The 27,236-nt window shown below is 41.7% G+C and overlaps 1 protein-coding gene across 1 annotated transcript in view; it reads left to right on the top strand.

The window, feature by feature from the left end:
- EPSTI1 (epithelial stromal interaction 1) overlaps positions 1 to 27,236 on the top strand; it is a 95,465-nt gene that overhangs the window by 7,689 nt on the left and 60,540 nt on the right. Inside the window, exons 2-5 of the mRNA XM_050951016.1 lie at positions 7,150 to 7,208; positions 10,714 to 10,797; positions 17,608 to 17,681; positions 19,402 to 19,485. Of these exons, the coding sequence (XP_050806973.1) occupies positions 7,150 to 7,208; positions 10,714 to 10,797; positions 17,608 to 17,681; positions 19,402 to 19,485 (301 nt within the window). The remainder of the gene's footprint in view (positions 1 to 7,149; positions 7,209 to 10,713; positions 10,798 to 17,607; positions 17,682 to 19,401; positions 19,486 to 27,236) is intronic.

Genomic DNA, 27,236 nt, shown 5'->3' with positions numbered 1-27,236 from the left:
GTTTACCTGCCGCGTTGGTAGGTTCAGCCGATTGCTGCTCCCACTGGCCGCGGTTTGCCATCCCAGGCCAATGGGGGCTGAGGGAAGTGGCGCGGGTGAGAGATGTGTTGGCTGCGACTTCCCGCCGCCCCCACTGGCTTGGGATGGTGAACCACAGCCAGTGGGAGCCATGATTGACTAAACCTGTCGACACGGCAGATAAACAAACTGGCCCGGCCCAGCCCGCCAGGGTGCCAGAGGTTGCCAACCCCTGGGCTAAGGGCTTCAGCCCCCTGGGAGGCATCTGCTGAGGCTCAGGGCTTCAGTAAAAGCGAGACTGAAGCCCTGAGCTCCAGGCAATATCTTTGTGGGGCTGGAGTCCTGAGCCCCGGCAGGCCTCTCTGGTGGGGCTAAAGCTGCCAGACCCCTGTCCCCTCATTGGGCAGAAGCCCCTAACCCTACTATCCCACTGCAGGACAGAAGCCTCAAGCTCCCCCATAGTGTGGTAGGTGGAAAATGGGAGGGGGGGGTCCACAAGCCACACTTTTACTGTAAAAGAGCAGTCTGTGGCTCACAAGCCACAGTTTGGCCATCCCTGCTCTCGATGTTCCCATAAAGGGGTTTCTGGAGAAGAGAGACAGTGGCCGACTGGCTGGCTGCCTTTTATTTTGGGGCTGGGAAATCCAGTGCCTCAGCAAACATCCTTCTTTGTGAAAACTCCCATTGAAATAAATTAAGACTATAGGACTTGTCCAATGATTCGGGGAGAATTTAATGAGATCCAAACCTGTAAATGGATCCATACTGCTGGACACTTGCGCCCACACAGAGCCCTGTTAACATCAGCGTGTCTTTGTACACAGATCTGTTTGTAAGGATTGGGACCTAGCACTGTTATTTCCAGTTATCCATTACAGCTTGCTCCATTTAATGGGAAACAGACAGCTACCGGGCAGTTGTTCCCCACTAGCATGGACCCACTTTGGGAAAATGTCTGATTTGGCAGGTTGGTGACAGCTTCATGTGTGGCTGGTGCCCACCAACACATGGTTCAGTAGCCATGTATATGTGCCTTAGGAAATGGAATATTCTTAAACAGTGCCTGACAATTGAATGCTAAGTCTATCTGTGAGTATTCTTGAAGGTGATGATACAACTCTCCTTGACCATTTGCTCCTTTAAGTCAACTAGCCTTTGTGTACCTTAATGCAATATTGTGTGTAAACTTTCTCTGCTTCTTTCCATTGACTAATCAGAATAAATGATTCTTGTCCTCTTTATAGCATTCCTTTTCCATAGCTGTTGACAGTCTCTCCAAGCCTCTCTTTTGTCTAGACTGAACCTGCCCAAATCTCTTATTTTTCTTATTTCATCCTTTGTGATGCTCTCCCTTTTTGACTCTCATGTTTCCATCTCTTACTGCAAACTGAACATCAGATGAGGTCATCTAGGGCCATGGAGAATGGAATAATTAGCTTGCAGCCATTTGTATTGGTGCATATGCTGTAGAACTGGAAATAACTAATAACATTTGCAAATGTAACAGTTCCAATTTCATTAGCATGGCTCTGCAGGGATAGTGACAGGAGAGTGCTCATGCTGCTGCTCACATTGCCTCTTGCCAGGTAATGTGAGAATTTCCCAGCCAAACGGCAAAAGTAATATGCAAAATTATCAATGGGCATCTGGCAAAATAGGACATGTGCAACCAAAACAGCCTTATGTTGTATAATAAAGTAAACAAAAACTATGCACAAGGAAGTGGAGTAAAGGTTATGAAGGTCCAGGTCCTGCAAGCATTTTAAGTACAAACTCATGCAATAGTCCTGATGAAGAAGATAAATACATAAGAGTATGTATACTTCGCTGTTTTTTTCCTTTACTTCATATCTTCTCTATTTGAAATAATGTCCCTACTCCCACCCACACAATCAAATACTCCTTTCCCCCATAGAATATGTGGAATTTGTCTTCACAAACTCATAACAATTTTCTTTTTAAAAAGAAAGGGCACTGCGGTATCAGGCACCGTGCTCAAACCAATATCAAAGAAGTCAATGTTTGCGCGAAAGTGGTAGTCAGCCAAAATGTATTTTCTCTGTTTCTGTGAGGAAAATCTCAGAAAATCCATCAAGGATTTTCTGAGCACACTAATTGGATCTCTGTCAAGGGAGGTGGGGGAGAAACACATCCTCTATAACTCTAGAGACATTACAAGGAAAAGTGTTTTTAAAAAAATAAAACAATAGATTTCTTCATTAAGCACAAAATGATTTTTTTTTAAAAAATCATTGTTTTGGAGCCTGAGTAGTAGAAAACATTATATTTCCTTTTTGTTTCATGCCATTTTTTCATAGTCCTTGTACTTCACATTGTGTGCAGTATTGATCATTTGAAATAATCTTCAAAATTAGAACATTTCATTAACTTCCAGCAAGGCAATTAGGATAACTCATTTCCAAATACAGTTACTGTAGTAGCTCAGATTCTGCTTAAACAGAAAAGTGACTAGAATGTTAAATTGCCCACTTGTAACTAGGATCCTGTATGCTTTGCAGGATCAGAGCGTCTGTGAGAGGATATGTCTGACGTGGTATTGCAAACTCGCTAAAATACAGAGTAAAAATTCCTTTCATAAAAGGAAAAAGCAACAGTTAATGTAAAGGTCTCAAGGAAAAAGCAAAATAAATCAGAGTATGAATTTAAGCCCTGATCCTGCAATTGACAGTCTGTGTGTTGACTGCAGTGCCTGTACAGAACCTCATTAAAGAACACCCAGGGCAACTGCAGGACTGGGGACTTAGACTTTGGTCCTGAGTTTCCACACTGACAGATTTCCAGGAAGCCTTGGATGTCCAAAGCCACCCTGTGACTGTTCAGCTGTGTCTTCTCTAATGTTACCAAGTCATTTACCAACTCCTAATGGTGCACAACTGGAATTTCCTTATCAGTGACCTCCCAACCCTACGCTTCTAATGCAACCTACATACGTGGGGTAGGTACATGCGTAGGGACTTTACTAAAGGGAGATCAAAAAGATGTTTATCTCCCCCTATTTTGAACTGATAGTTAAAATAACCAAAGCACTATATCAGGGATCAGCAACCTTTGGCATGTGGCCCATCAGGGAAATCCGCTGGCAGGCCAGGGCGGTTTGTTTACCTGCAGCGTTCAGAGGTTTGGCTGATCACAGCTCCCACTGGCTGCGGTCCCCAACTCCCGGCCAATGGGGGCTGTGGGAAGTGGCGGCCAACACATCCCTTGGCACGCGCCTCTTCCCGCAGCCCCCATTGGCCTGGAACAGTGAACCGCAGTCAGTGGAAGCCTGTCATAAACAGATAGCTAAGGGTTGTTACTCCTTTACAGGTAAAAGAACATTAACAGTAACCTGAAACACCTGACCAGAGGACCAATCAGGAAACAAGACTTTTTCAAATCTGGGTGGAGGGAAGTTTTGGGTGTGAGTTTGTTGTTCTTTGTCTTGGGTCTGTGCCCTCTCGGTTCTGAGAGTGACCACAGGAATCTCCAGGCTTTCTAATTTTCTGTTTCCAGGTTGTAAGTACAAGGATAGTAAGACAATAGGTTTATATTGTTTTTTTTGTATTTACATGTGTGTAGTTTCTGGATTGCATTCTTTTTGGATAAGGCTGTTTGTTCATTTTTTCTTTTAAGCAGTTGACCCTGTATATTGTCACCTTAATACAGAGACTATTTGTAATGTCCTTTTTCATTCTTTTTATATAAAGCTTTCTTTTTAAGACCTGTTGGAGTTTTTCTTTAGTGGGGACTCCAGGGAATTGAGTCTGCAGCTCACCAGGGGATTGGTGGGAGGAAGAAGTCGGGGAAAAATCTCTTTGTGTTAGATTTACTAAGCCTTAGATTTACTAAGCCTGACTTTGCATACCCTCTGGGTGAGGGGGGAGAGAGGTTAGATCTCTCGGTGCTTGTGTTTCAAGGACTTGAAGCAGGGAGGGTGGAATCCTTTTGTTTAGATTCACGGAGCTTGCTTCTGTATATCTCTCCAGGAACCCAGGGAGGGAACACCTGGAGGGGAGGAGGGGGAAGGGAAATGGTTTATTCCCCTTTATTGTGAGACTCAAGGAATCTGAGTCTTGGGGTCCCCCAGGGAAGGTTTTGGGGAGACCACAGTGAGCTAGGCACTGTATAATTCCTGGCTGGTGGCAGCAATTACCAGGTCCAAGCTGGTAACTAAGCTTGGAGGTTTTCATGCTAACACCCATATTTTGGACGCTAAGGTCCAGATCTGGGAAGAAATGTTATGACAGAGCCGCAATCGGCTGAACCTGCGGACGCTGCAGGTAAACAAACTGCTTGGTCTGCCAGCGGGCTTCCCTAACAGGCCGCATACCAAAGGTTGCTGATCCCTGCACTATATGATAGACTTGAAGGAAGCCAAAGCTGGTTTTGTTCCTTTCTGCTCTGCATCTGCCTCTCTCCTACTTATTTTGAAGGTTTCATCTGGTTTCCAAATCAACTTCAATAATATGAAAACCCATTCAGCTTTTAACAGTCTCCTTTTAACTGCACAGCTTTTTACGGTGCTGTTTATATCTTGTACCTTGCATTGATGCATTTGTTGCTGATACATACATTTGAGCTAATAGGAATGTCAGACTAAGGAAACGATCATCTTTATGGAGATTATGTTTTGGATTTGATGACGGTTCTTTTCATAGATTATTTTTTAATATAGTGTTGTGTTTTTTTGTTTTTAAACAAAAACTGGGGATCTAAAGGAGAGGAACCATAATACTGTGAAATTTCAGAGCCTTATCATATGAGAGTAAATTTAAAGGCTAATTCCTATCTCTATCTGTATCCACAGCCTTTTATAGGGATCATCACCATAGTCCCTGAAGTCATTCTGAAAAAGGAGACTATACATAATTTTCTTTGACTAAGTTTGGAGAGACCATACAGAAAACAAGAATAGGACTGAAGTTGACAAACTTGTGTATAACATATCAAGAGAAGATATAGTCTGAGATCTGGCTAGTAAAAAAAAACAAACATAAAAACAAACCTAACAAAACCTTCAAAGAGTAGAGCATATAACATTCAAGCTTAGTTGTGAGGGAAAGTCTAAACATTTTTAAATACAGCCAAATAAAGGAATGCTTGGAGAAGCATACAGTAATATGATCAAGAATAACAAGTTGTGTTAAATAAGGATAAGCTTTGCTAACTTGCCTTAAATTGGTCATTAACTTGTCTGCAATACTTGAACATAAGAACGGCCATACTGGGTCAGACCAAAGGTCCCTCTAGCCCAGTATCCTGTCTTCTGACAATATCCAATGCCAGGTGCCCCAGAGGGAATGAACAGAACAGGAGATCAGCAAATGATCCATCCCCTGTTGCCTATTCCCAGTTTTTGGCAAACAGAGGCTACGAACACTGTCCCTGCCCATCCTGTCTAATAGCCATTTGTCATGGAGTTTTGGGGGAGACCAGGCCTTGCACCCCTGGCTTCCTGCAATTCACCGTGACTCTCAGCCAGGCAATAGAACAGAAGGTTTATTACATGACAGGAACACAGCCTACACCAGAGCTTGTAGGCGTAAACAGGACCCCCTTAGTCAGGTCCTTCTGGGTAGTAGGGAATTTAGCTCCCAACCTTGGGGTTCTCTATGATTCCCCAGACAGCCCAAGACTGAAACTCTCCAGCCCCTCCTTTCTGGCCTTTTCCTCTTTCCCAGGCCAGGAGGTCACCAGATCTTTGTTCTCCAACACCTTTAGCTATCCCCTTGTAGAGGGGGGGAGAGCCCCGGCCATTAGTAGCCAGGAGACAGAGTGCCGGCCATTTATGCACACTGGCCCTTTGCTCTGCAACAATCTCACCCCTTAGAGACTTAAGAAATGCATAAGGGAAACTGAGGTACCCACACAGTATTCAGAGGAAACCTTAAGAACAGTCCCACTTCATCACACCATTGATGGACCTATTCTCCATGAACTTATCTAGTTCTTTTTTTGAACCCTTGTAGTGTAAATTTTCATCTGCACAACCTCATAGCACATCATGTTAGCCAAAATTGTGATGGTGCAGTACATACTGCTTCCACTGTGTTTGCAGCACTCCAGTTAAGGATATTTGACTGCATGGAAAATGTTCAGTGGCTATCACAATAAGAAGATAAGAAAGGATTGTATTAACTGGTTCCATTAATGCTAGCAGCTCCATCTTTACTAGTTTAATTTTTTAAATTAATCCATCTTCTAGAATACGCCTTCAAAGAGAAATCAGTAATTAAACAGATATAAATACTTTCCTTCCCATCCCTGGATCCCAGTGATATGGCGGCAGACTGCTTTTTGCAATTGGAGCTCTTTGATATATAATAATAATTTATTTTCCTGTCCCCTTTTCAGTTGCTTTCCCTAAGCACCTTCTGCCTCTCTCCTTCATAGGTCTCCCACTACCATCCTTGTTCTTCTTGCCCACAGTGCTCCTCTGTCCTTGACCCATTCTTTTAATGTCTCTCTTTAATCCCCTAGGACAACTGGAAACCATTCTGGATTGCAGGATGGCGGCATGGGGAGGAGGCTTTCAGGCACTACTGAAAATTATTAATTGCGCCAAGAAAATTTAAAGTCCTTCATAAACATTAAGCTTCATGACACCACAGTGATGTACTATTCGCATTCTATAGATGAAGAAACTAAGGCACGGTCCAAAGATGGACATCAGTAGGTGCTTGAGAGCAATAGGCACCTCCTAGAATGGAGTTGGAAGAAGAATAGAACCAAGAACTGCTAATGCCCATGCCTTCGCTGTTAGACCACATTCGTCTGATGTTCATGGACAGGATGTACTGTGGAATGTTTTGTAGCAAATCTATGGAAATACAGTCTGTCTTGAAATGAAGGAGATATGACATTAGCAGTGAGGGTGGGACTTTCATCAACAGAGTTAAGCCAATGCTGAATATTTCTGAAAATCTTATTCTTAGCACATATGACGTACAGCATGGCTTGTGATTGGAAAACATCCCTATGTATATACCTACTGCAGAACTCATACATCCGGATTGTTCTAAACCTTGTAGCTATTCTTACAGAAATTCTAAAGGTCCATATTGAAATAGAGGATAGTAATGAATCCATAGGCTCATGTGACAGTAATTCACAACTTTCTTTCCATTCCAGTACAGGTGCATATGTCTTGATACCTCCAAATGAAACCAGAAGGAACCAGATACAGAAAAGTAAGTGCATTATCTACCACACTCTAGATGAATTTGTTTTTGTTTTTACAAAATGCAGCTTTTGTCTCAGCCCTTCCATGGGTTTTATGTGTGCAGCTGTGATAATATTAAAGTTACCACAATGTAGAATCCATGGCCAGAAGGGATCATTGTGATCAGTGCTTAATTCGTAATGAGAGGTGATGGGACTCAAGCAGTTTTTCTTACTTTCATAACTGACGTGGCAAGCCTAGAGGTGCTGGGGCTCAGGCCTGGCAAGCCCCAGCACAAATTAAGCACTGATTGTGATCACCTAGTAAAGGCAAACTCTATCACCATGCAGACTTTTCTTGTATATGTTGTAAAATATTTTGCATGGGTAGAAAAGCCAAATTAGGAAAAGAATAGTTCAACCATAGAAAGATGTGATATCTGTAAAAATGTTCCCATTAGAAAGGTGGTGTCATAGCTGTTCAATTTAAGTTCTACAAGACACATTCAGAGTTAATTTGATGCCCCTCCTAAAGCTAATAACCCTTCTCCTCTTTTCTCTCCACTCCTCTCCCCCACCAGCCGGACGTCAAGTTTAGGTTTGAAGATCAAATTTGGAGTCTTGTTTAGCTATCCATTGTCAAGTTAATGTTTCTGTAATGCCAGTGTAGGCATAGTGTACCTATTGCATGCTCATATGGTTAAATTGTTCATGTGTACTGTTTTCAGAGAGAAAATGTCCATTTCTAGAATGTGCTTAACAAATTCTCTAAGTACAACTGCATAATGTAAGGCACCTTACTCCAATGACTTGGTTTGTTTTTTTTTGTTTGTTTTTTTTTTTTTTTTTGAGCAGCACTGAATATCTACATCTCCTATGGTTACATGTCTGAGTTAAAGAGTTGAGATTGTCGAATAACCGGTTGAACTGAATTGTTTAATCAAAGATTTATTAATCGGAGATTAGTACAGCATTATGCAGAAAGAAATAGATACATTACCACACCTATGTTGTCTGACCAAGAACTGGCTCTGTGTCTCTCCTTTACTGTATCTAGAGGGAGGTGCAGTTCTCATTCCCCAATTATATTCCCTTACCAGTGTCGTCATATAGGGTTTTAAGCAAAGAAACCCTTTTTGCCAAAATAAACAGATGTTCTGATGTCACTTCTATGCGTTCTCAGTTTACCTGACTTAAGTGCGAAGGCATGATTATTTACAGCTGAAAGGACCAACAATTATTCAAGATAATGTCTTTCAGTGAGTCCTTCTGACCCCACAATCATTCTTCCCTGTTGATTCCTCAACAGAAAACCTCTGCAGTAAAATCCCTCACTAGTTTCCCAAGTTTATATGTGCATATGTATATAAATATGTGCCTGTTAAGGAGGTGGTTTCCAAGAATATCTGGAGTTTGATATAAACGTGAAAGCACTACAAATTATTAAATACAGCCTAACCCACACAATTCTTGAATAGGTTCCTTATCGGTGAAGGACCAGTGTTCTGGGCCTTAGAATTCAGACATACTCTTTGTTGAATATAGAGTCTAAGACTAGTTAATATATAAATGACTCAAATATACAGAAAGAAAGAACTAAAAGGTTTAATATTTACTAACCGATACTAAACCCATTGAAGCTCAATGAGTTCTAGTAGATATTTGCTACCTCCCCAAACCAGGTCTAATATCTAAACTTTCCATCCATGTCGAGGGACTCAGTGAAATGCAGCAAACCCTTAAGAATTGCAGTAGCCCATTTTACTGAAAACTTGGAGTATAAAATAAAATCATACATCATATACATAAAAAAAGAAAACACCACAAAATCCAGGAATCACAAGAACTGTGTACATAAATTCCTTGGTAACAAGCTCAGAGACACAAGTGACTTACATACAATTTTATGAATGCTGACAATGTATACAGTGTGCATACAGTAAACATTCTTTTATATGGCAATCTAAAGTATTCTTTCATTGTAAAAGTTCTTATTGTTTGGCTTAAAGATTTTTGTTTAGCCACTGCTAGTAAATAATGCATACACATTCTGGACAGAAAAAATTAGGAGTAAATTAAGGAGTTTTATCTGACAGGAACTGGAAGATTTTTTTCATAATTTTTGTTCTTATATTTCGGAGTAACTCTGCAATGTAATTCTTCACCAATATCTTTCATAGTGTCAGAGAACTACCATGACCGGGTAGGAACAGTGAGTGAGCACTGTGTGGTTTGAAACCCTTTGGAGAGTATGGTTAATTTTAATTTCTTAAATTTAAGACTCCGTGGTTGATCCAGAGCTTACTTCGCCTCACTCCCTGAGTAAGCTGGCATGGGGTTGTGGCGTTCTCCTCTGGAAAGAACGTGAACTCTGGTATCTGTTCCATTGCACCAAACCACCACCATTGGCCCAGGAGGGAAACAATTCAGGCAGACAGTGTTGCTGTCATGGTGGCAGTTATGTTTGTGTTATGGCAACAAAACGCTAGGGCCCCAGTCCAGCAGAAAACTTAAGCATGTGCATGGTCCCATTGCACTCAAAAAGTTCTGAAAGCATCTTTCTGGATTGGGGCCAAGATGTTTTACAGACAAGTAAAATGACAGGCAGGGGAATTCTTCCCAGCACTAGTGCAGAGTGGCATGGTGACTGAGGCCTTGTTTTCACTCGGAAAGAAGGTATGTCTGAACCTACAGTAACCAGAACACATTTTACCCCACTGTATAGGCTGTTTGAGAGGAGAAGTTTTATTTTCCCTTTGCTAAGTCTGGCAAGGATCAAACTGGCCCCTGGAGCAGGTTAGAACAACCCAAGTGCCACCCTAGATTGTGTCCCCTGTTGCCATAGTCCCCATGCAGAGGGGAATTACCAAGATGCAGAACTGCCACAATCCCCACCCCATCTTCTCCAGCCTGCTTCTGCCCTGCTCTGCCAGGGTGCCATAACTCTGCACCTCATAGGAAGTTCTGCTGGGCTGGGGAACTTATGGGAGGGTGGTGCAGTTAGTTTCCATGGACAAAAATGGCTGCAGTGAAGAGATGAACTTTCTTGATAGTCCCACAGCCTATAATATCAGTAGAGAACAGATGAATCCAGAGAAGGGAAACAACAAAAAGCAGCATGAGTGAGCAGTGACGGATGGCATGTGTCCTGGGAGTTCTGTGCATTTATTTACCTAATTTTAAATAGGTAACTTGCTGGTATTATCGAGGAGAGCTACTGGCTGGGAACGACCATGACTATTGTCTATATATCTATAGTAGCCAGCCCTGTTTAAGACAACAATAATAGGATTTGAACTCGAGGCTTTCAGAGATTAAAGCAGTCCCCTGAGTGGTAGCCAGCACCATAGATTCATTAATCTTTCATATGGACTAGCCATTAGTGTGGATTGAACTATGTCTGTGGAGAATAGAGTAGACCTGCCCATGAGTGGGCATAGTTTTTAATGTGATGTAATTTAACAATATTATAAGTTCCTTACAGCAGTGGCTCTTATTTCTATATGCTGACTGTTTGTTTTCTTTTTGATTTAGTTGCCAACAAAGAACTGGAGAACTTGGAGAGGTGGAAGGAACAGCACCGGCCAGGACCAATTAACATGAAACCACAGAAACTGGGTAAGGAAATAGAAGTGAGCTAATTTGGTGGATTAAATAAAATAAATGAAAAATGTTGTGATTTATTTTTTGCTCTGGTTTTTAGAGATTTACTGTAGGTTAAAATGTTAGCAATAATAGCTACGCTTAGTGGGATTTTAATGAACTTGATTATGGCAAAGTTCCTAAAACATAAATACGTAGCTTTCTCCTTCATGAAATTTCTTCTGACTGGTGCAGAAAACCCTGTAAAACATTATCACTTACATATTTTGAATAGTTATTTAGGCAATGGAAGAACAACTTGAAGGAAGCACAGTGAGTGACTTGGCTGAGAGCACTGAAAACTGTAACATGAAAATTATAACCCCAAAAGTAGACACAAATACAAAAGTAAGTGCAGCATTAGGCTGGAATTTAAAAATGGACTCTTTTTTTTCAGGTGAACTCTAACAATAAGGGGGTGGGGGAAATGATTGACCGGCACGTCCGACCTGCTGTTTTTTAAATTCTTCTGGCTCCACTCAGCTGGTTGCACCCCAGACTGGACTTTCAGAAGAGGGCATGAAACTACTTACATCTTCTTCCTGAAGTACATCATGTGGTTTCCTAATTACTGGTGTTTACAATGAAACTGAAGTGGGAGATCACTTTTTCAAGTTTCAGGGTGGATGGTCAATAAATTAAACTCGGGGTGTGTGGGTTGTAATTTTTAAATGGCAGATCATATCATCTTGTGCTCGAGGAAGGAACGTAACAAAACATTTTGTAAATGACTGATTTTGGCTACTAAAAATCATTCTGAGCAACCACATTTTTGTGAAAGATGATCAAAAGGTTTAGGAAACATGACCTATAAGGAAATGTTAAAGAAACTGGGTGTGTTTGTCTTGAAGAGAAGGCTGGGCAGGAGGGGATCTGATAAGTCTTCAGATATGTTAGAGATATAAAAAGGATGTTGATCAATTGTTCTTATTGTCCTCTGAAGGCAGGACAAGAAGTAAAGGGCTTAATCTGAAGCAAGGAACGTTTAGGTTAGATATTAGGGGAAACAGTCTAACAATAAGGGTAGTTAAGCTCTGGAATAGGCTTCCAAGAGAATCCCTATCTTTTGTATTTTTTTTTATTTGTTAAAACTAGTTGGACAAAAACCTATCAGAGATGGTGTAGGTTTACTTGGTCCTGCCTCAGCACAGGGGGCTGGACTTGATAATTTCTCGAGGTCCCTTCCAGTCCTACATTTCTATGAAATTTGAGATCCAGGTTGCTGCAATTTTGCTGTCTATGTATGAAGGTAGGCAGAAAAGTTAAGGTGACTTTTTGCCTACCCTCATGCACAGAGAGACTGTTTGTATTGATGAAGTTGAAACTTCATTCACAAACCAACCTTTGTAGTTGTTTTGTTTTAAATAAGAACAGCGTAACTGGAAAACAGTACGTAAAACTGGAGTGAAATCTTTCTTTCAAGCGATCTTGAAAGGGGTAGAATACAAGGCTAAGGAGGTGTATGGTAGGTGGAAGTGAACTGCAAGGTTTGAAAAGCTTGCAAGATATTTAGGAACTGAAGGTCTAAACTTATTAGCTCAAGAATGAATGAATGCTTTAGATGGAAGAGTGGTGGTAGAATGTTGCAGAAGTGAAAAGCCCACGCCTTGCCCATCTTCTAGGGAGGAAGGTGCTGGGATTCCTATGCTACGGCACCCTCTTCCATATCAACCACTAGGTACTTGGTGTTTAACTTTGAAACTGCATCTCCCAGCTACTGGAAAGGAAAAGAAACTGTCATTCTCTTGTCCTGGCTCAGTGTGTGTTGCGGGGGAGAAGGGTTTACTGTCTGCATCCTAGTTGCTGAGCAGAGAGAGTTCTCCTCCACTCTGCCTCTCTCCCAACTTCTGTGTTGAAGAGTCCTCCTCCCCTCTGGATAAACAATCAGCAACAGGCTTTCACTATCCTATCTGAAATTATGCTGAACGTGGCTTGTCCTTGTTGATAATTCCTATCAAACCATGTTTGTAGGGATATTAAAGAAGGTACTAACAGTGGTTCCCCCAACTGACAGTGAATCCCCCGACCCCCAGTTTCATGAAGTACAAAAATCTTTTAGTTCTGCTGTTAAAACTTGTAAGCTCCTGTCTGCGGAAAACATTGATTGTATCTGTCCTGTGAAAGATACTCTATTACTATGTAAAACTTACAAACAAGTTAATTGACTTTGCTCTTGAAGTGGACACTATGTTACCACTCCTGCTGTGAGCCTTAAGCCGTTAATTGACTCTGCCTAAGATATGGAATGTATGTTGATGAACGCTTAATGTACGTATGTCAAGGTATCTTTCCCACTTTGAACTTTAGCGTCCAGAAAGTGAGGACCTGCATGTACCCTTCTAAGCTTAATTCCTAGCTTAGATCTGATAGCGCTGCCACCAACCAGAAATTCCAGTGTCTAGTACATTCCCTGTCCCCCAAAACCTTCCCTGGGGGACCCAAGACCCAAACCCCTTGGGCCTTAAAACAAGGGGAAATAAACCATTCCCCCTCCCAGACTTTCCCCTCCCTGGGTTACCCTGAGAGTTACACTGATCCAAACTCCTTGGATCTTAAAACAGAGAGAAATTAACCTTCCCCTCACCTCCTTCCCCCCCACCAATCCCCTGGTGAGTTCAGACCCAATCCCCTTGGGTCTTAAACAAGGGGAAAAAATCAATCAGGTTCTTAAAAAAGAAAGCTTTTAATTAAAGAAAGAAAAAGTAAAAATTATCTCTGTAAAATTAGGATGGAAAATATTTACAGGGTCTTCAGCTTATATAGACTAGAGGGACTCCCTCCCCCCTAGCCTAAGATAAAAGTTACAGCAAACAGAGGAAAAAATTCTTCCAGCAAAATACACATTTGCAAATAAAGAAAACAAACAAAAGACTAATCCGCCTTCTAGCTAGTACTTACTATTTTGAACATGAGACTGTTTCAGAAAGATTGGAGAAACCTGGTTGCATGTCTGGCCCCTCTTAGTGTCAGGAGAGAACAATGAACAAAACAAACAGCACAAACAATGACTTCCCTCCACCAAGATTTGAAAGTATCTTGTCTCCCGATTGGTCCTCTGGTCAGGTGTCCACCAGGCTCACTGAGCTTCTTAACCCTTTACAGGTAAAAGAGACATTAATCCTTAACTATCTGTTTATGACAACGTGAATGGTTAGGGAGGTGCCAGCCTAGAAAGGATCCATCAGCCGAAGAATGTGTCAAGTGGACCACCAGACAACCTCCGAAGGGTAAACTGGGATTCACTCCAAACACCTGGAAGGAATGTGCCACTTTAGAGTGTGGAGCCACCAGAAATGTGCCCTCTGCTGATTTGAGTCAGCAACAGCAGGTTGAAACAGCTCACATAGACTAACATAGGAATTTAATTCCTATAAGAATAAACTCCAAAAACTGAGAACTTTGAGTCTCTAGTTCTGCTACCAACCTCCAGGAGCATCAGGTGTATCTGACACAGACTCGGCTCCATCCTCATGACCAAGATACCTAGCCAGTAACTTGGCATGAGCAACTTCTAGGCTGGTAACTATACCACCTATACAGAACTTGAGTGTGTGTGTGTGTGTGTATATTATATACACACACACACACATTCACACATATATATGGAATAAGTAGTATCAGAGGGGTAGCCGTGCTAGTCTGGATTTGTAAAAGCAGCAAAGAGTCCTGTGGCACCTTATAGACTAACAGACGTTTTGGAGCATGAGCTTTTGTGAGTGAATACGTGCGTCCGACGAAGTGAGTATTCACCCATGAAAGCTCATGCTCCAAAACATCGGTTAGTCTATAAGGTGCCCCAGGACTCTTTGCTGCTTTTACAGGAATAAGTAGTTAAACAACGTTGTTTATTTTATCTTTTGCTTTATTATTATATTTGCAATAAATGTGGCATCTTTGCCTTACCCCTCTTAATAAGATCCTGCTGGTTTTTATTATATTGGTATAACATGTTCAACCCTGTTTCAGCAGCTCCCATTGCCAGTGGGCAACTTTGGTAGTGTAGACAAGGCTAGCAAGGTGTTGAAGAAGGTGGAGGCTGCCCCAGTCAGAATTATCATCCAAAAGGATATGGACTCAAGGGTCCTCTTAAACAAGGCATGTTGTAGTCAGGGCTATGCACCTCCATGTGCATGGAAATACCTAATGACCATGGATAAGAACTTGGTTCAAAGGGTATATGGTGACAGTTCTATAGAAATAGATGACTTAATCCTCCTGAGATGCATATCTCTGCCATGGAAAGCTTCCCAGTGGTTAGTAGGAAAGTTATTTTATTTTTCAAGTTCTGGTGAACTTGGCATTCTGCCCTCTTATTAGCTCACACGTGCTAATACTAACGCTGCCTTCGTGTGCGTTTTCTTGAAATGGCTCAAGTTACATCCCTGGAAAAAGAGCGAGAACTTCAGAGCTTGTGGCAGGCAAAAGAGAAATCTGAAGGAAACTATGGAGCTGAGAACACCCACCAACAGCTCTTTAAAATGAGTGGAATGACTAAGAGGGAGCCTCAGAGCTTCCATCCAAGGAATCAGAATTGTGGCAAATGCACAATAATTAACTCAAATTAAAAGGCAGATTTACTTCCTTGGTGACTTCACTGTAGATACAGATCAGATGTGGGAAGAAATGACAGGTTTCTGACATGCATTTGAGGAGGCTACATCGACCCTTAGAATGCTAGTACTTTCCAAATTGAAGCAAATACACATGGATGATTGGTGAGAAATCTCCACTATATTCAATAGCTGGTGTTAAGAACTTTAGCTCTGTACTTGCTCGTGTGGGCTTAAGAGGGCCAGCACAAGTTTGAAGAAAGGAGAGATTCATGATGGCATCTTTAATGGCACAACTGAAGGGGTTCATTCGATCACAAATTCTTTTAATGCCTTTTCTCTGAGAGTGACTCTTTTTAGAGAGACTGCTTCATTTTTAGTGTCCAAATCATCAGATTTCCTCAAATAGGCAAGCAATTATTGAATTTCAGTCTTGATTAAATATTGTAAGAATTCCAGATCTGCACTATTTCTGTGACTGGCAGACATCCAACCTTTCCAGGACTAGGTAATTTCAGGTACCATAGAGAACAAACAAATAAATTTGAGTTCCATACTTTCCCTTAGATAATAGAACTCTAAGCAATAAATTAGCGTAAATTTATAAAGAACAAATCATGCCTGACAGCCTTCATTGTTGTTTTTTATATATAAAGTGAATGCAGGAGTTATAACACATGTTGATTTGATTAAAACATTTGATATACTGCTTCACAAAATCTTATTTGGAAAATTAATTCAAGCTGTCTTGGATATGAGCCCTGCTGAATGGATTGAAAACTGGCTGCCAGGCTGTAAGCAAAGGGTAATGATGAACACCAATATATTGAGTAGTAGCTGATGTCCAGTGGTGTGCCTGCTTTGGAGATTGATGATGCACATGGCTTTAATTAACATCAGGAGGTGGAGCTGACGTTAAATTTGCAGATGACACTAAAAGGCAAAGTGTTGACAATACCAGGAAGGGGAGTTAAAAATAATACACAGGAACCCAGAGAGGCTAGAAAAGGTTCAGGAAGTAACAACAAAAAAAAAATGCTCAACCTGGAAAAATTATTTATAGTACCAACTGTGTGCTGATTATAGTGCCAATAGAAGGTATGTTGTCTTGCATACTACATAGTTCCATTGATTCCTAGAGGGACTACACAGGTGCGTAAAGTTAAGCCTCAGGGTGTCTGCACAGACTAGGAAGGTAATAGTTCTCTATGTAGCACTAATGCAAGCAGTTTTTGTAGTCTTGGGTACCTCTGTAAAGACAAAAATGTTGACAAATAGGAAGGAATTCAGGGAAGAAAAATAGAAATAATTATAGAGCTGCAATTCAAGGAATTAGCTTGCCCAAACAACAAAGGGAAACCCGACTGGCTTCTATAAATGGAGGGAACATCATGGAAAAGAGGAATTGTTCAGAGTAGCCTAGCATAAGAACTGAGAATAATGAGATTTAAAACAATTCACTTCTTTCACCATGCCCTGCTGTGGGAGTGAAGATCTATTGGGTCCCTCTTGCTGTCTGTTCTAGAGTTTACAATTTCATGGTTAGAGGCTGGGTGCTCTCAATAGAGGACCTATGCCTCCGAAAACTATACCTCCTACTATTTGAGCCTTAGTTTGGCAAAGCTAAGATGCAGGTGGAGCTTGTGTTTTTAACCAGGTTTTTGTTTGCTTTAAAAAAATTGGTGTTTTTTTTCCCCTTGCTAACAAAGAGCAAATTCTGTGTTTTCACTGATGTTCGGTGCTTCACTGATGGTTAGGGGCCATCCAATTAGAAACCTCAATAAAAATTTCTATCAATTTTAAAGAAGTATTTTTGTGAAACAATTTCCTCCCCTGGTTGGAAAAAAAAAAATCTAGCACCAACATACTGAGCAAAAGAAAACTTAGGATGACCATCAGGAAATTAATCTAGAAGGCAAGACAGTGTTAAACCATGAAATAGTCTCTCAAGTAAAATGAGGAACCCTGATAACTTCAGTCGTTTACCAGTAAAAAGTACAATACAGCGAAGAATATTCTGCAAATAACAAATATTCTGTGCTGGTGAAAGACTGACTTTAGAAAAAGAGCTGAACAGAAAGATAAAATAGGTGTCTTCGATCTCTCATTTTTATCAGCATGATTAGGCATACATGAGAATATTTTCATAATGTGTTTATTATATTACAGTGTCTCTTGTTGCTGACACTTGGGCTTAAAATTTTCTAACATGCAGAATGCAATTTGTATTTTCTAGGCGGAACAGAATCCGAGGCTGAAGCTAGGCAAAAACAACACATCAGACACCTGCAATCTAAATACCAGCAAAAGGTCAGGAGGAATACATGTAATTTTTAGTTTAATTTAGGAAATACTGTTGTTGTGTTCTCCCTCTGAGGTTCTGCTGTTCCATGTGGCTGTAAAATGAACTCCCAGTTGTTTGACAAAAGAAATAGAAGTCATGAGACTTCAAAAGAGACAAAGAAAAGGTGGACTTGCAAGACTTCACAGTAATGTGGAAAATGAGAAGACTATTTGATAAGTGTTTGTAAACAATGTTGCAGATCACGTCTAAAGTAATGAGGTTAATGATAATGCCACCAACATTGCCCTTCATATTTTCAACATGCTACATAAATGGTAACCAGTCAATCAACACAGTGACCCACATTTCAGAGCTGTAAGTATTTATCCTCATTATGAAGGGCATACATGCTTGTAAAGGTCCGTCATAAGAACGGCTATACGGGATCAGACCAAAGGTCCATCTAGCCCAGTAACCTGTTTTCCAACAGTGCCCAATGCCAGGTGCCCCAGAGGGAATGAACAGAACAGGGGATCATCAAGCAATCCATCCCCTGTCGCACATTCCCACCTCCTGGCAAACGGAGGCTAAGGACACATCCCTACCCATCCAGGCTAATAGCCATTGATGGACCTATCCTCCAGGAATTTATCTAGTTCTTTTTTTAATCGTATTATAGTCTTGGCCCTCACAACATCCTCTGGCAAGAAGCTCCACAGACTATACGTTGTGTGAAAAAATACTGCCTTTTGTTTGTTTTAAACCTGCTGCCTATTAATTTAATTTGGTGGCCCCTAGTGCTTGTGTTATGAGAAGGAGTAAATAACGCTTCCTTATTTACTTTCTCCACACCAGCTATGAGATTATAGACCTCTATCATATCCCTTCCCCTTAGTCATCTTTTCCAAGCTGAAAAGTCCCAGTCTTTTTTATCTCTCCTCATACAGAAACCGTTCCATACCCCTAATCATTTTTGTTGCCCTTTTCTGAACTTTTCCAAGTCCAGTATATCTTTTTTGAGATGGAGCGACCACATCTGCACACAGTATTCAAGATGTGGGTGCACCATGGATTTATATAGAGTTAATATGATATTTTCTATTTTATTATCTATCCCTTTCTTAATGATTCCCAACATTCTGTTCGCTTTTTTGACTGCCACTGCACATTGAGTGGATGTTTTCAGAGAACTATCCACAATGACTCCAAGATCTTTCTTGAGTGGACACAGCTAATTTAGAGCCCATCATTTTATATGTATAGCTGGGATTATGTTTTCCAGTGTGCCTTACTTTGCATTTATCAACATTGAATCTCATCTGCCATTTTGTTTCCCAGTCACCTAGTTCTGAGAGATCGTTTTATAGCTCTACGCGGTCTGCCTGGGACTTAACTATCTTGAATAGTTTTGTATCATCTGCAAATTTTGCCACCTCACTCTTTACCCCTTTTTCCTGATCATTTATGAATATGTTGAATAGGACTGGGCCCAGTACAGACCCCTGGGACCCAGTGTGGATGCTTGCATAACCACCTACTGATAACAGATTGTTCAAAACTAACATAATGGATGAGCTATTGTACAGTTCATGTCTTTGTTCTCTAATTACAGTGAGGGGGCACACATGCTTGATACTTTTTTTCCTTTGTAACTTCATCAGAATCAAAATTTAGGGTTGGAAGAGGTACAATACAAAAGCCAAACTGCATTGTCTCTGTATGTGTTCTTCCCCCAATACCATATAGCTGAAGAGAGAAGAATATGCAAGAATCAAGAAGGAGACTGAAGAAGCTGAAATCCTGACAATGAAAATGATTCAAAGAGAAAAGGTAAGACTTGTTTGAGTCTGCATTAGTCAAAATATCTCACTGGAACAGTGCTTTACCTGGATGAATCCTATGGGATGGATCCTTGACTCATGTGTGTTGGCTATACTGATTTACACCAGCTGAGGATCTGGTCCTTCATCTGAAGTTTTGCATGTCCCCTTAGATGAAATCTGGGCTAATGTTGTGCTGTGCTCACAAACTCCCTTTGATTTCTGTGGCTGTAGTAGGGAAGCAGGTTGTTCTGGGTGCCATGCAAGCTGTTCGGCTACTTGAGTTATATACCTAATGATTAGAAATAACTGTTCCCCCCAAGAAGATGTGCAGAGCTGGAACAACTGTGGCACCTCTCTCTAAGAGAGGAAACTGTTAAATCTGCCAGAAGTACCTGTGACTGACTGTCACCAGACCAGAATGATATGCCTATTGGATCAAGGATCACCTATTGGCCCGGGAGTATATTCTCAGGGCCAGCGCTACCATTTAGGCAGCCTAGGCAATCGCATAGGGCACCAGGATGATTGAGGAGGCGGCATTTTGCCGGGGGGGTGGCAGGCAGCTCCGGTTGACCTGCCTCAGGCATGCCTGCGGAGGATCCGTTGGTCTGCGGCTCTGGTGGAGCTGCCGCAGGCATTCCTGCGGATGGTCGGCTGCTCCCGCGGCTCCGGTGGACCTCCCGCAGGCATGCATGCGGCAGCTCCACCAGAGCCACGGACCAACTGACCCTCCGCAGGAATGCCTGCGGCAGCTCCATCGGAGCCGGGAGATCAGTGCAGGGGGCGACGAAATGGCCGTGCGCCTAGGGCGCGAGAAACCCTGGCGCCGGTCCTGTATATTCCATCATGCTAGCTTCAAAACAAGGTATATTGGAGGCCCAAATGGTAAACAAACCAGTTCTGGGGGCGGAGGGTGCTGTGGAATATCCTTTTGTGTTGGCTGGTACACCTTGGTTTTTGTTTTGCTTGAGAACAGTAAGGATAACTGCTCTGATTCAGGGAATGTATCTACAGAATTACACTATCTCTTCAAAAGGCTGAAGGATGGGTGTTTAATGTATTAAATAGAATGCTCACCATTGGCAGCTGTACAAAAATACTCTATTTTACTTGTCCTCTGGCGGTGTAGCGTGATGTGTTTTGAATTTATGAAATGAAGATGGCTACCCTAGACACTCCTCAACTGATGTTGAAAAGGGTTGTCCCATTGATGTAGATGAATTATGGCTTCATCTACAGTGTCCACTGTAAGAGCAGAACTAAGGGTAAGAAGTCACAGAACAGTGCTCTATACAGAGGTTCTCAAACTTTCTTGCACCATGACCCCCTTCTGACAACAAAAATTATGACATGACCCCAAGACGGGACCAAAGTCTGAGCTTGCCTGAACCCCTCCACCCTGGGTGGAGGGCCAAAGCCCAAGGGCTTCAGACCCAGGCAGAGGGCCTGGAACCTGAGCCCTGCCACCCAGGTATGAAGCCCTGGGGCAGTGGGGCTTGGCCTTTGGCCCAAAGCCCCAGCAAGTCTGTCAGCCCTGGTGACCTCACTAAAATGAGGTTGTGACCCACTTTGGGGTCCCAACCCACAGTCTGAAAACCACTAATGCCTATGGCAAACTTCTGTAATGCTGCACTTTCAGATGTAAACTTACAAATTCAGATGGAAATGCCTCCATATGCTGAGGTCATGGTGAAACCGATTTTCCTTACAGTGGTTTACACTTTTTCCACTGAAACTCCAGGGGCAAGTGGTATCCCTTCCTTCTTCCAAACTGCAAACTTTCAAGCCTGTTCATTCTTCTGAAATGCAAACCTCCCCAAGTGGTAAGTGCAGACATGGTTTTGTTGGGAGCTATTTGCCCCAATCTCGGGAGCACTTCAAAAGAAATTGTGGAAGCTCAGGATGAAATCCATGGACCTATTGAAGCCTCAGAGTCCAGTTCTTAAATAATACTATGTGGTCACATGTGGCCTCTAAGAGCCCATGTATTGTGGCACCCCATCTACTCATTAATGACCTATCAGCCACACTATCACTGATAGTGTGCATGGCAATGCTCACTGATATGTTATCGTGCCTACCTTCTTTTGCTCTCTTTCTATCTGCAGACCTGCATCAGTGGTAATGCCAGCACTGCAGTATCAGAGTTCCTACTTGTCCATCACCTTACTGAGTTGTGCTAGCTGACTAGCTTGAATGTCCCATCTGTATATGAGCCGTGGACCAAAATGTTTTATCAAGACAGTGTAAACACATATAAAATGCCCCAAGATATAATTATGATTTTCCAACATGGCTGGGCTAAACCATGTGGCATTGTTTTTCATCAAAAATTGGAAACATTTTCTGGGAAAATCTTCTCCAGGCCACTCTTTGCCCCCACCCCAAATCCCCATTGTGTGGAGATGTAAAGGTTGTCTGTCTACTCAATAGCACCAGCCTCCATTCTTTTGGATACATTAGGGATTCAAAAGGCTGCCTGTGAGATTGCCTTGTGCCCATAATGATCCCCATAGGTCCTTCTGTGGCTTTGCTCTATAAGGCAGACTGCAGCCTTCTCACATTCCCTTTTCCAGTATGCAGGCTTCCACCTTTGCCTTCCTCTGCCAGTAAAAGGGCCAATTGTCCTTCCCCTGCCCTGCCCCCCAAGATGTTGGACCCAATCTTTTAAGAAAGCAGTAATTGCTGAAGTTTTCTCCCCATTCCTGATGCTACTTGGGACAGAGAATGTTCTGTATGCTGACACAACTTCACACCCCTGGTCTCTGCTTCCCTCCAGAGGACAGGGATACGGTGTCTTTAAGAAACCCTTGGGAGACTAATTAGAACCACTTTTATGCAGGTTACAGGCGACTTCAGTTTAGAATACAAAATTTGTATGTATTGACAGTTTACAGAAGCAAAAACAGACATTAAAATGCTCTAAAAGATTAGAGAGACCTGCTTGGGGGAACACAAAACCATCCCTTCCAAGCTTTCACCCCATCTTTCAGTCAAAAATAATCGCATGGCTAACTTTTTGTCACATAGTAGCAATCTCTTGGCTGTTGGACCTTCAAAGTCCTGAGGCAGATTCTGTGCTGCACTTTCAAGAGTCTAGGTTCCTCTGGGGGCTAATATGGCCTTTAGCATAAGTTATATCAGTCCTCTTCCCCACAACCCTTCCAGCAGAGCCACAGGCCAAAATTTCCAGATCGCAAAGTGCTCTCAATTCTGTACTAGGGACTGTGATGGGGTCAGCGTAGGGTTTTGTACACTGCCCTGTGCAGAAAGAATGCCTCCTTAGTCTTCTGGAGCCATGTAAAGTGGTCAGAGGAGGGGCCAGAATTTGGACCCATGACTCTAGACTATACTCAGCCTATCAGCTGAGAAAAGAATGTGAGCTCAGCCTAAAAGCATCTCAGTTGCAGGCCCCTTGCTTTTCAATAAGAGCATGTCACAGTTCCAGATATACATTAATATTTGATTTTAAACGGCCTCCTTTCCAAGGTCAGTCACTATACAAAAGGTAACTCCCTCCATTCTAGTACCCCTTAGTTGTTTGTTTCACAAATGTTGCTTATCTACAGACTCTTCTACAAAGAAGCTCTTAGTCTTCCTGGTGACATCTTACAGCTGAATAAACCTTCATAAATAACCTTTCAGGTTTTTGTTGTTGTTGTTTGAGATATGGTAGCACTTCATTCAGAATATAACATGACAATAAAGAATCTTCTAATGATAGGCCACTGATTGTGTCATGGAGGCACAGTTTAGGTTTTAAGGTCAAGTGGTAAAGACCCCTTTAAGAATAATCTTCAGTCTAGAGATCAAAATTACTAGACTCCCAGGGTTACTTCAGGAATTCTTGAGCTATTAACTTATCTATAATGGGAAATATAAAACTTGCAGTATTGAGGTCTTCAGTGGCTACTCCTGGAACCTTGCAAAACTATCATGAATATTTACAAACCCATGCACAAAAATCCCCCTTCTCCAGGCTTTTCTGTGAGCATTTATGATGGAGGGAGGGGAAAAGAGAAACAAACTTTATTCACTTTTATATATGATATTGAATTATTGTCCATGACAACGGACAAGTTTCAAGTCTGCTGTAACTACAGTTATACCCGGAAAAAGTATTGATGTAGCAGTTTTGTTTTCCTGCTTTTACAGTTCCTGGCATTCTCATCCACAGAATGTAAAATGTTTATAGGCCTTGTAGGTAGTAAAATTCTAAATAGTGATTTCATTTAAAAGTGCAATATCATAGCAAATACCTCTACCATACAAACTGTTTATTTCCTAGAATTAAATTCATATTTTTAAAGCAAGTTGGGGAATCTTGCAAACCAAATAAGTAAATAGGTATCAAAGGGAACTTTAAAAATAATCAGCTAGTCTGAAGATGGTTTTTTGTAGTAACCGGGGGACTGGTGGGGATTTTGACTGAAATATATTAACATGCTGAATAATCTACCCTGTTTCATAGAAAAGATATGCAGTGAACTACAAAGCCACAGAAGGTTGTTGATTTGGCTTGTGCTCCCAACAATCTCAGCTCGGTTGCAGACATATCACTTGTGATCTGAAGAAGAAATGGGAAGGGAAGGCAAGAGTAAAAATGAAGCTTCCAATTCTTTAGAACTTTGTCCCTGCTGAGTCAAAACAGAGTTTGGCCCTGGTTATCCATGGAACAGTGTTGATTTTTGTTTTTGTTTTGTTTGCAAATGATGTCTAATCTAGCTGAAAACTAGAAGAATTGCCAGCTGCACCTGCAGAGCATCAATTAGGTGCATGTCTTTGATCAAAAGGAGGATTTCTAAAAGATATGGGGCAGGGCGAGGTTTCTGATTTTCTTTTTTCTGGCAAAGTCACTATTCATTTAATAAAAATAAATTGCATGACTATTTGAAAGGCTAGATAGCTGTGTCAGCAGGGCAATGAATGGCAAGGTTGTTCTCCAGCTGTGAAAGTTTCATGTTTGTTGGGAAAGAGTTACAAAATAACGTGTGATGATTAGACGTTGTGCTGAGATGCTCAAATAATGAAGAGGAGTTTGTGTAAGGATGATGCATCATAAATCAATGTTACTATGTATAGATGCAACCTCTGTATGTGATATTGCTCAATGTCATCTCCTACCTTCTCTTGCTGCAGAGAATAATTCTTGTTCTGGGGAGGGAAAATAGAATCATACACTCTCTTCTTATCCCTATTATCTTCTCCTGTCCACCCTATTGTGCCTCTTGCTTCTGGGAGGCACAATAGGGTGGACAGGAGAAGGGTGGATCTCAGTGGTCTTTTTTTTTTTTTTTTTTTTTTTTTTTTTTTTTTTTTACAGAATTGATTTGTTTGCCTGGTGTTCTCCTTGTTATCTTGTGTCTATCAACCTAGGCTAGGAGCGATCATCAATCTTGCTCTTGTACCTGTAATCCAAGCTAGTGTGAGGAGCACAGATCAGCTCTGCAGACTCCCTGAGATTCTATATGGAATCTTCAAGACTGCTAATCAAATATCACTGAGCTATGTAAATCCTGCAAGTCCTTCCTCGTTTTCCCCTCGCCTCCCCCTCTCCCCCCCCCCCCCATCAGCCTCGTCTTGTCTAGGTGATGATGCTGGAGCATTCGCTGAGAAATTTTAGTGGAGACCATCTGATATTAGTGAAGATGTCCATTTTCCATGTATGTGGATGTACATAATCTGTAGGAATGGAGGGAATAGATGACCAGAGGCAGCATTCCTGGTGCCTTTTAAGGAGACTCTCTTACAATTCCAGATAGTGCTGAGCTTTAGAGACTTCAAATCTCAGAAGCCCACACAGGGGTTAGTTCCAGAGGCCCTTCAGAATGAGAACTTCATCCTGATAGAAACTGAAGTTAACTTGAACTTTATTGTAGAGTCATTAGAATAAAAATCCTGCAAAAGCTTCTAAGGGTGGGGAAAGGTAGGTAAAGCTGAACTCATGCCATCAGTGTAAATGGTACAGGTGTAAAACCCTGAACAAGACATCCCCACCCATAGCTCAAAACTTCTGAAAGCACCTGTTTCTGGAGCAGCAAGGTTTCCTGAGATCAAATGCAGTATGATTGGATCAGATCTGTTTTCTCTGTCTGGCATGTTCTGGTCTATAAGCTTGTTATTCCATTAGCATTTCCTGTGCATATTCCAAAGTTATATAGTTAAATGTGTAAAGATTCAAATTAAATGAACTGAATATACTATTGCACGTAACTAACTTTTTGCTGTGGGTATCTCTCTAAATAAGGGTCTTTTTAAATGGAGAGAACTGCCATTTATGATAAAGAAAACAATATGGAATTAAATCTTGTCTTATCAATGTGCTCTGTATTTTAGTAACAAGTAACTGTGTATTAGCAGGCTTTTTTCATTTTTTAGTATTTGCTGAAGCCAGGAATTTTGCAGCCTTTCTATACACATCTCTCCTAATGCACTCCAACATATTTATCTACAGTACCACAGCTGTTCTAGTCCTGGCCCTCTTTGAAGAGAGAGTGCCAGTTGTGAATTGTTTTTGTGATGTTTGAGATCTTTCATTTATGAACGAAGCAAGGATTTCAAGCTAACCTGATAGAGGTGAAAGGCTAGTGCAGTGGCCAGTTAGTTCAAGCCCTATTCTGCATGGTAGTTATTGGAGAATCCTTGCTGCCTTTATCCATTGTAGTCCAATATTTCCTGCCGTTTCTATTTCATACACAAAATCACTCTGATGTGACACATCCCTGCTTTTCTGTATGAACAAAAATATGTCTGGAGGAGACAAACATGGCTGGTGTTTCAGCCAATAGTGCCCTCTTGAGTCCTGCAGTGCTAGGGAGTTTTCCATCATTCTGGGGAGCCTTCCAACACTGCCAGTAAGAGGGACTCACGACCATCTGGTGGTTAAATTCTTGAGATAGTGGATCTGTTGTTGAAGTGAGCAGTCCATTTGTCTCTTTGGGAGGTCAGAGTGCCAACTTCCCTTTAACAAGCATTGTCCTTATTCATGGAAGCCCGCATAGGGTGACCAGATGTCCCAATTTTATAGGGACAGTCCTGATATTTGGGTTTTTTTTTTATATTGGCTTCTATTTACCGCCCCCACACACACCTGTCCTGATTTTTCACACTTGCTATCTGGTGAACCTAAGCCCACTTGTGATACCAATAATCTCTCTCATTGTCACTTTGTGGAAGGTGGTGTTTGAAGACACTCTGGCAATAGCTGATGGGTTCAGATTTCCTCTGACACTGATCAGTCTTATTTTAGGGCCAGGTATGGCATGGACATTTCATCGATGAGGGATAAAAGTCATGTGTCCCTGTTGATTTTTCTACATCCGTCGGCTACTCTTGGTATATTTGACACTGAGACACAACTGTGGATTCCTGCAGGAATCTTAAAAAAAAAAAAAAAAAAAAGTTCTAAGTTGCACAAAATGTATCTGCCCATGTGAGGGGCTCTGCTTACATGGAGCACATTACTTCTGTGCCAAGCAATTTGCACAGGCTTCCTTTAAATGCACCCAGAAATAAATGGGTATTGGTTTTAACCTACCACAGAAACCTTAAATAGGTTGAATCTTGGCTACTTCATAGACCACCTTAGTCTCACTGTCATATTGCTGTTATTAACTGAGGCACCAGAGCTCAGTCTCTGGATTTTAATCATGAGGCTCCCACTGGCTGTGGTTCGCTGTTCCAGGCCAAAGGGTGCAGCGGGAAGCATTGCAGGCCGAGGGATGTGCTGGCCACGGCTTCCCCCGACCCCCATTGGCC

This window comes from Gopherus flavomarginatus, chromosome 1 (genome assembly GCF_025201925.1).
Source record: "Gopherus flavomarginatus isolate rGopFla2 chromosome 1, rGopFla2.mat.asm, whole genome shotgun sequence".
NCBI classification, from domain to species: Eukaryota; Metazoa; Chordata; order Testudines; family Testudinidae; genus Gopherus; species Gopherus flavomarginatus.
Note: the sequence above shows the minus strand (reverse complement) of the source record. Positions and strands in the feature narration are given on the sequence as shown.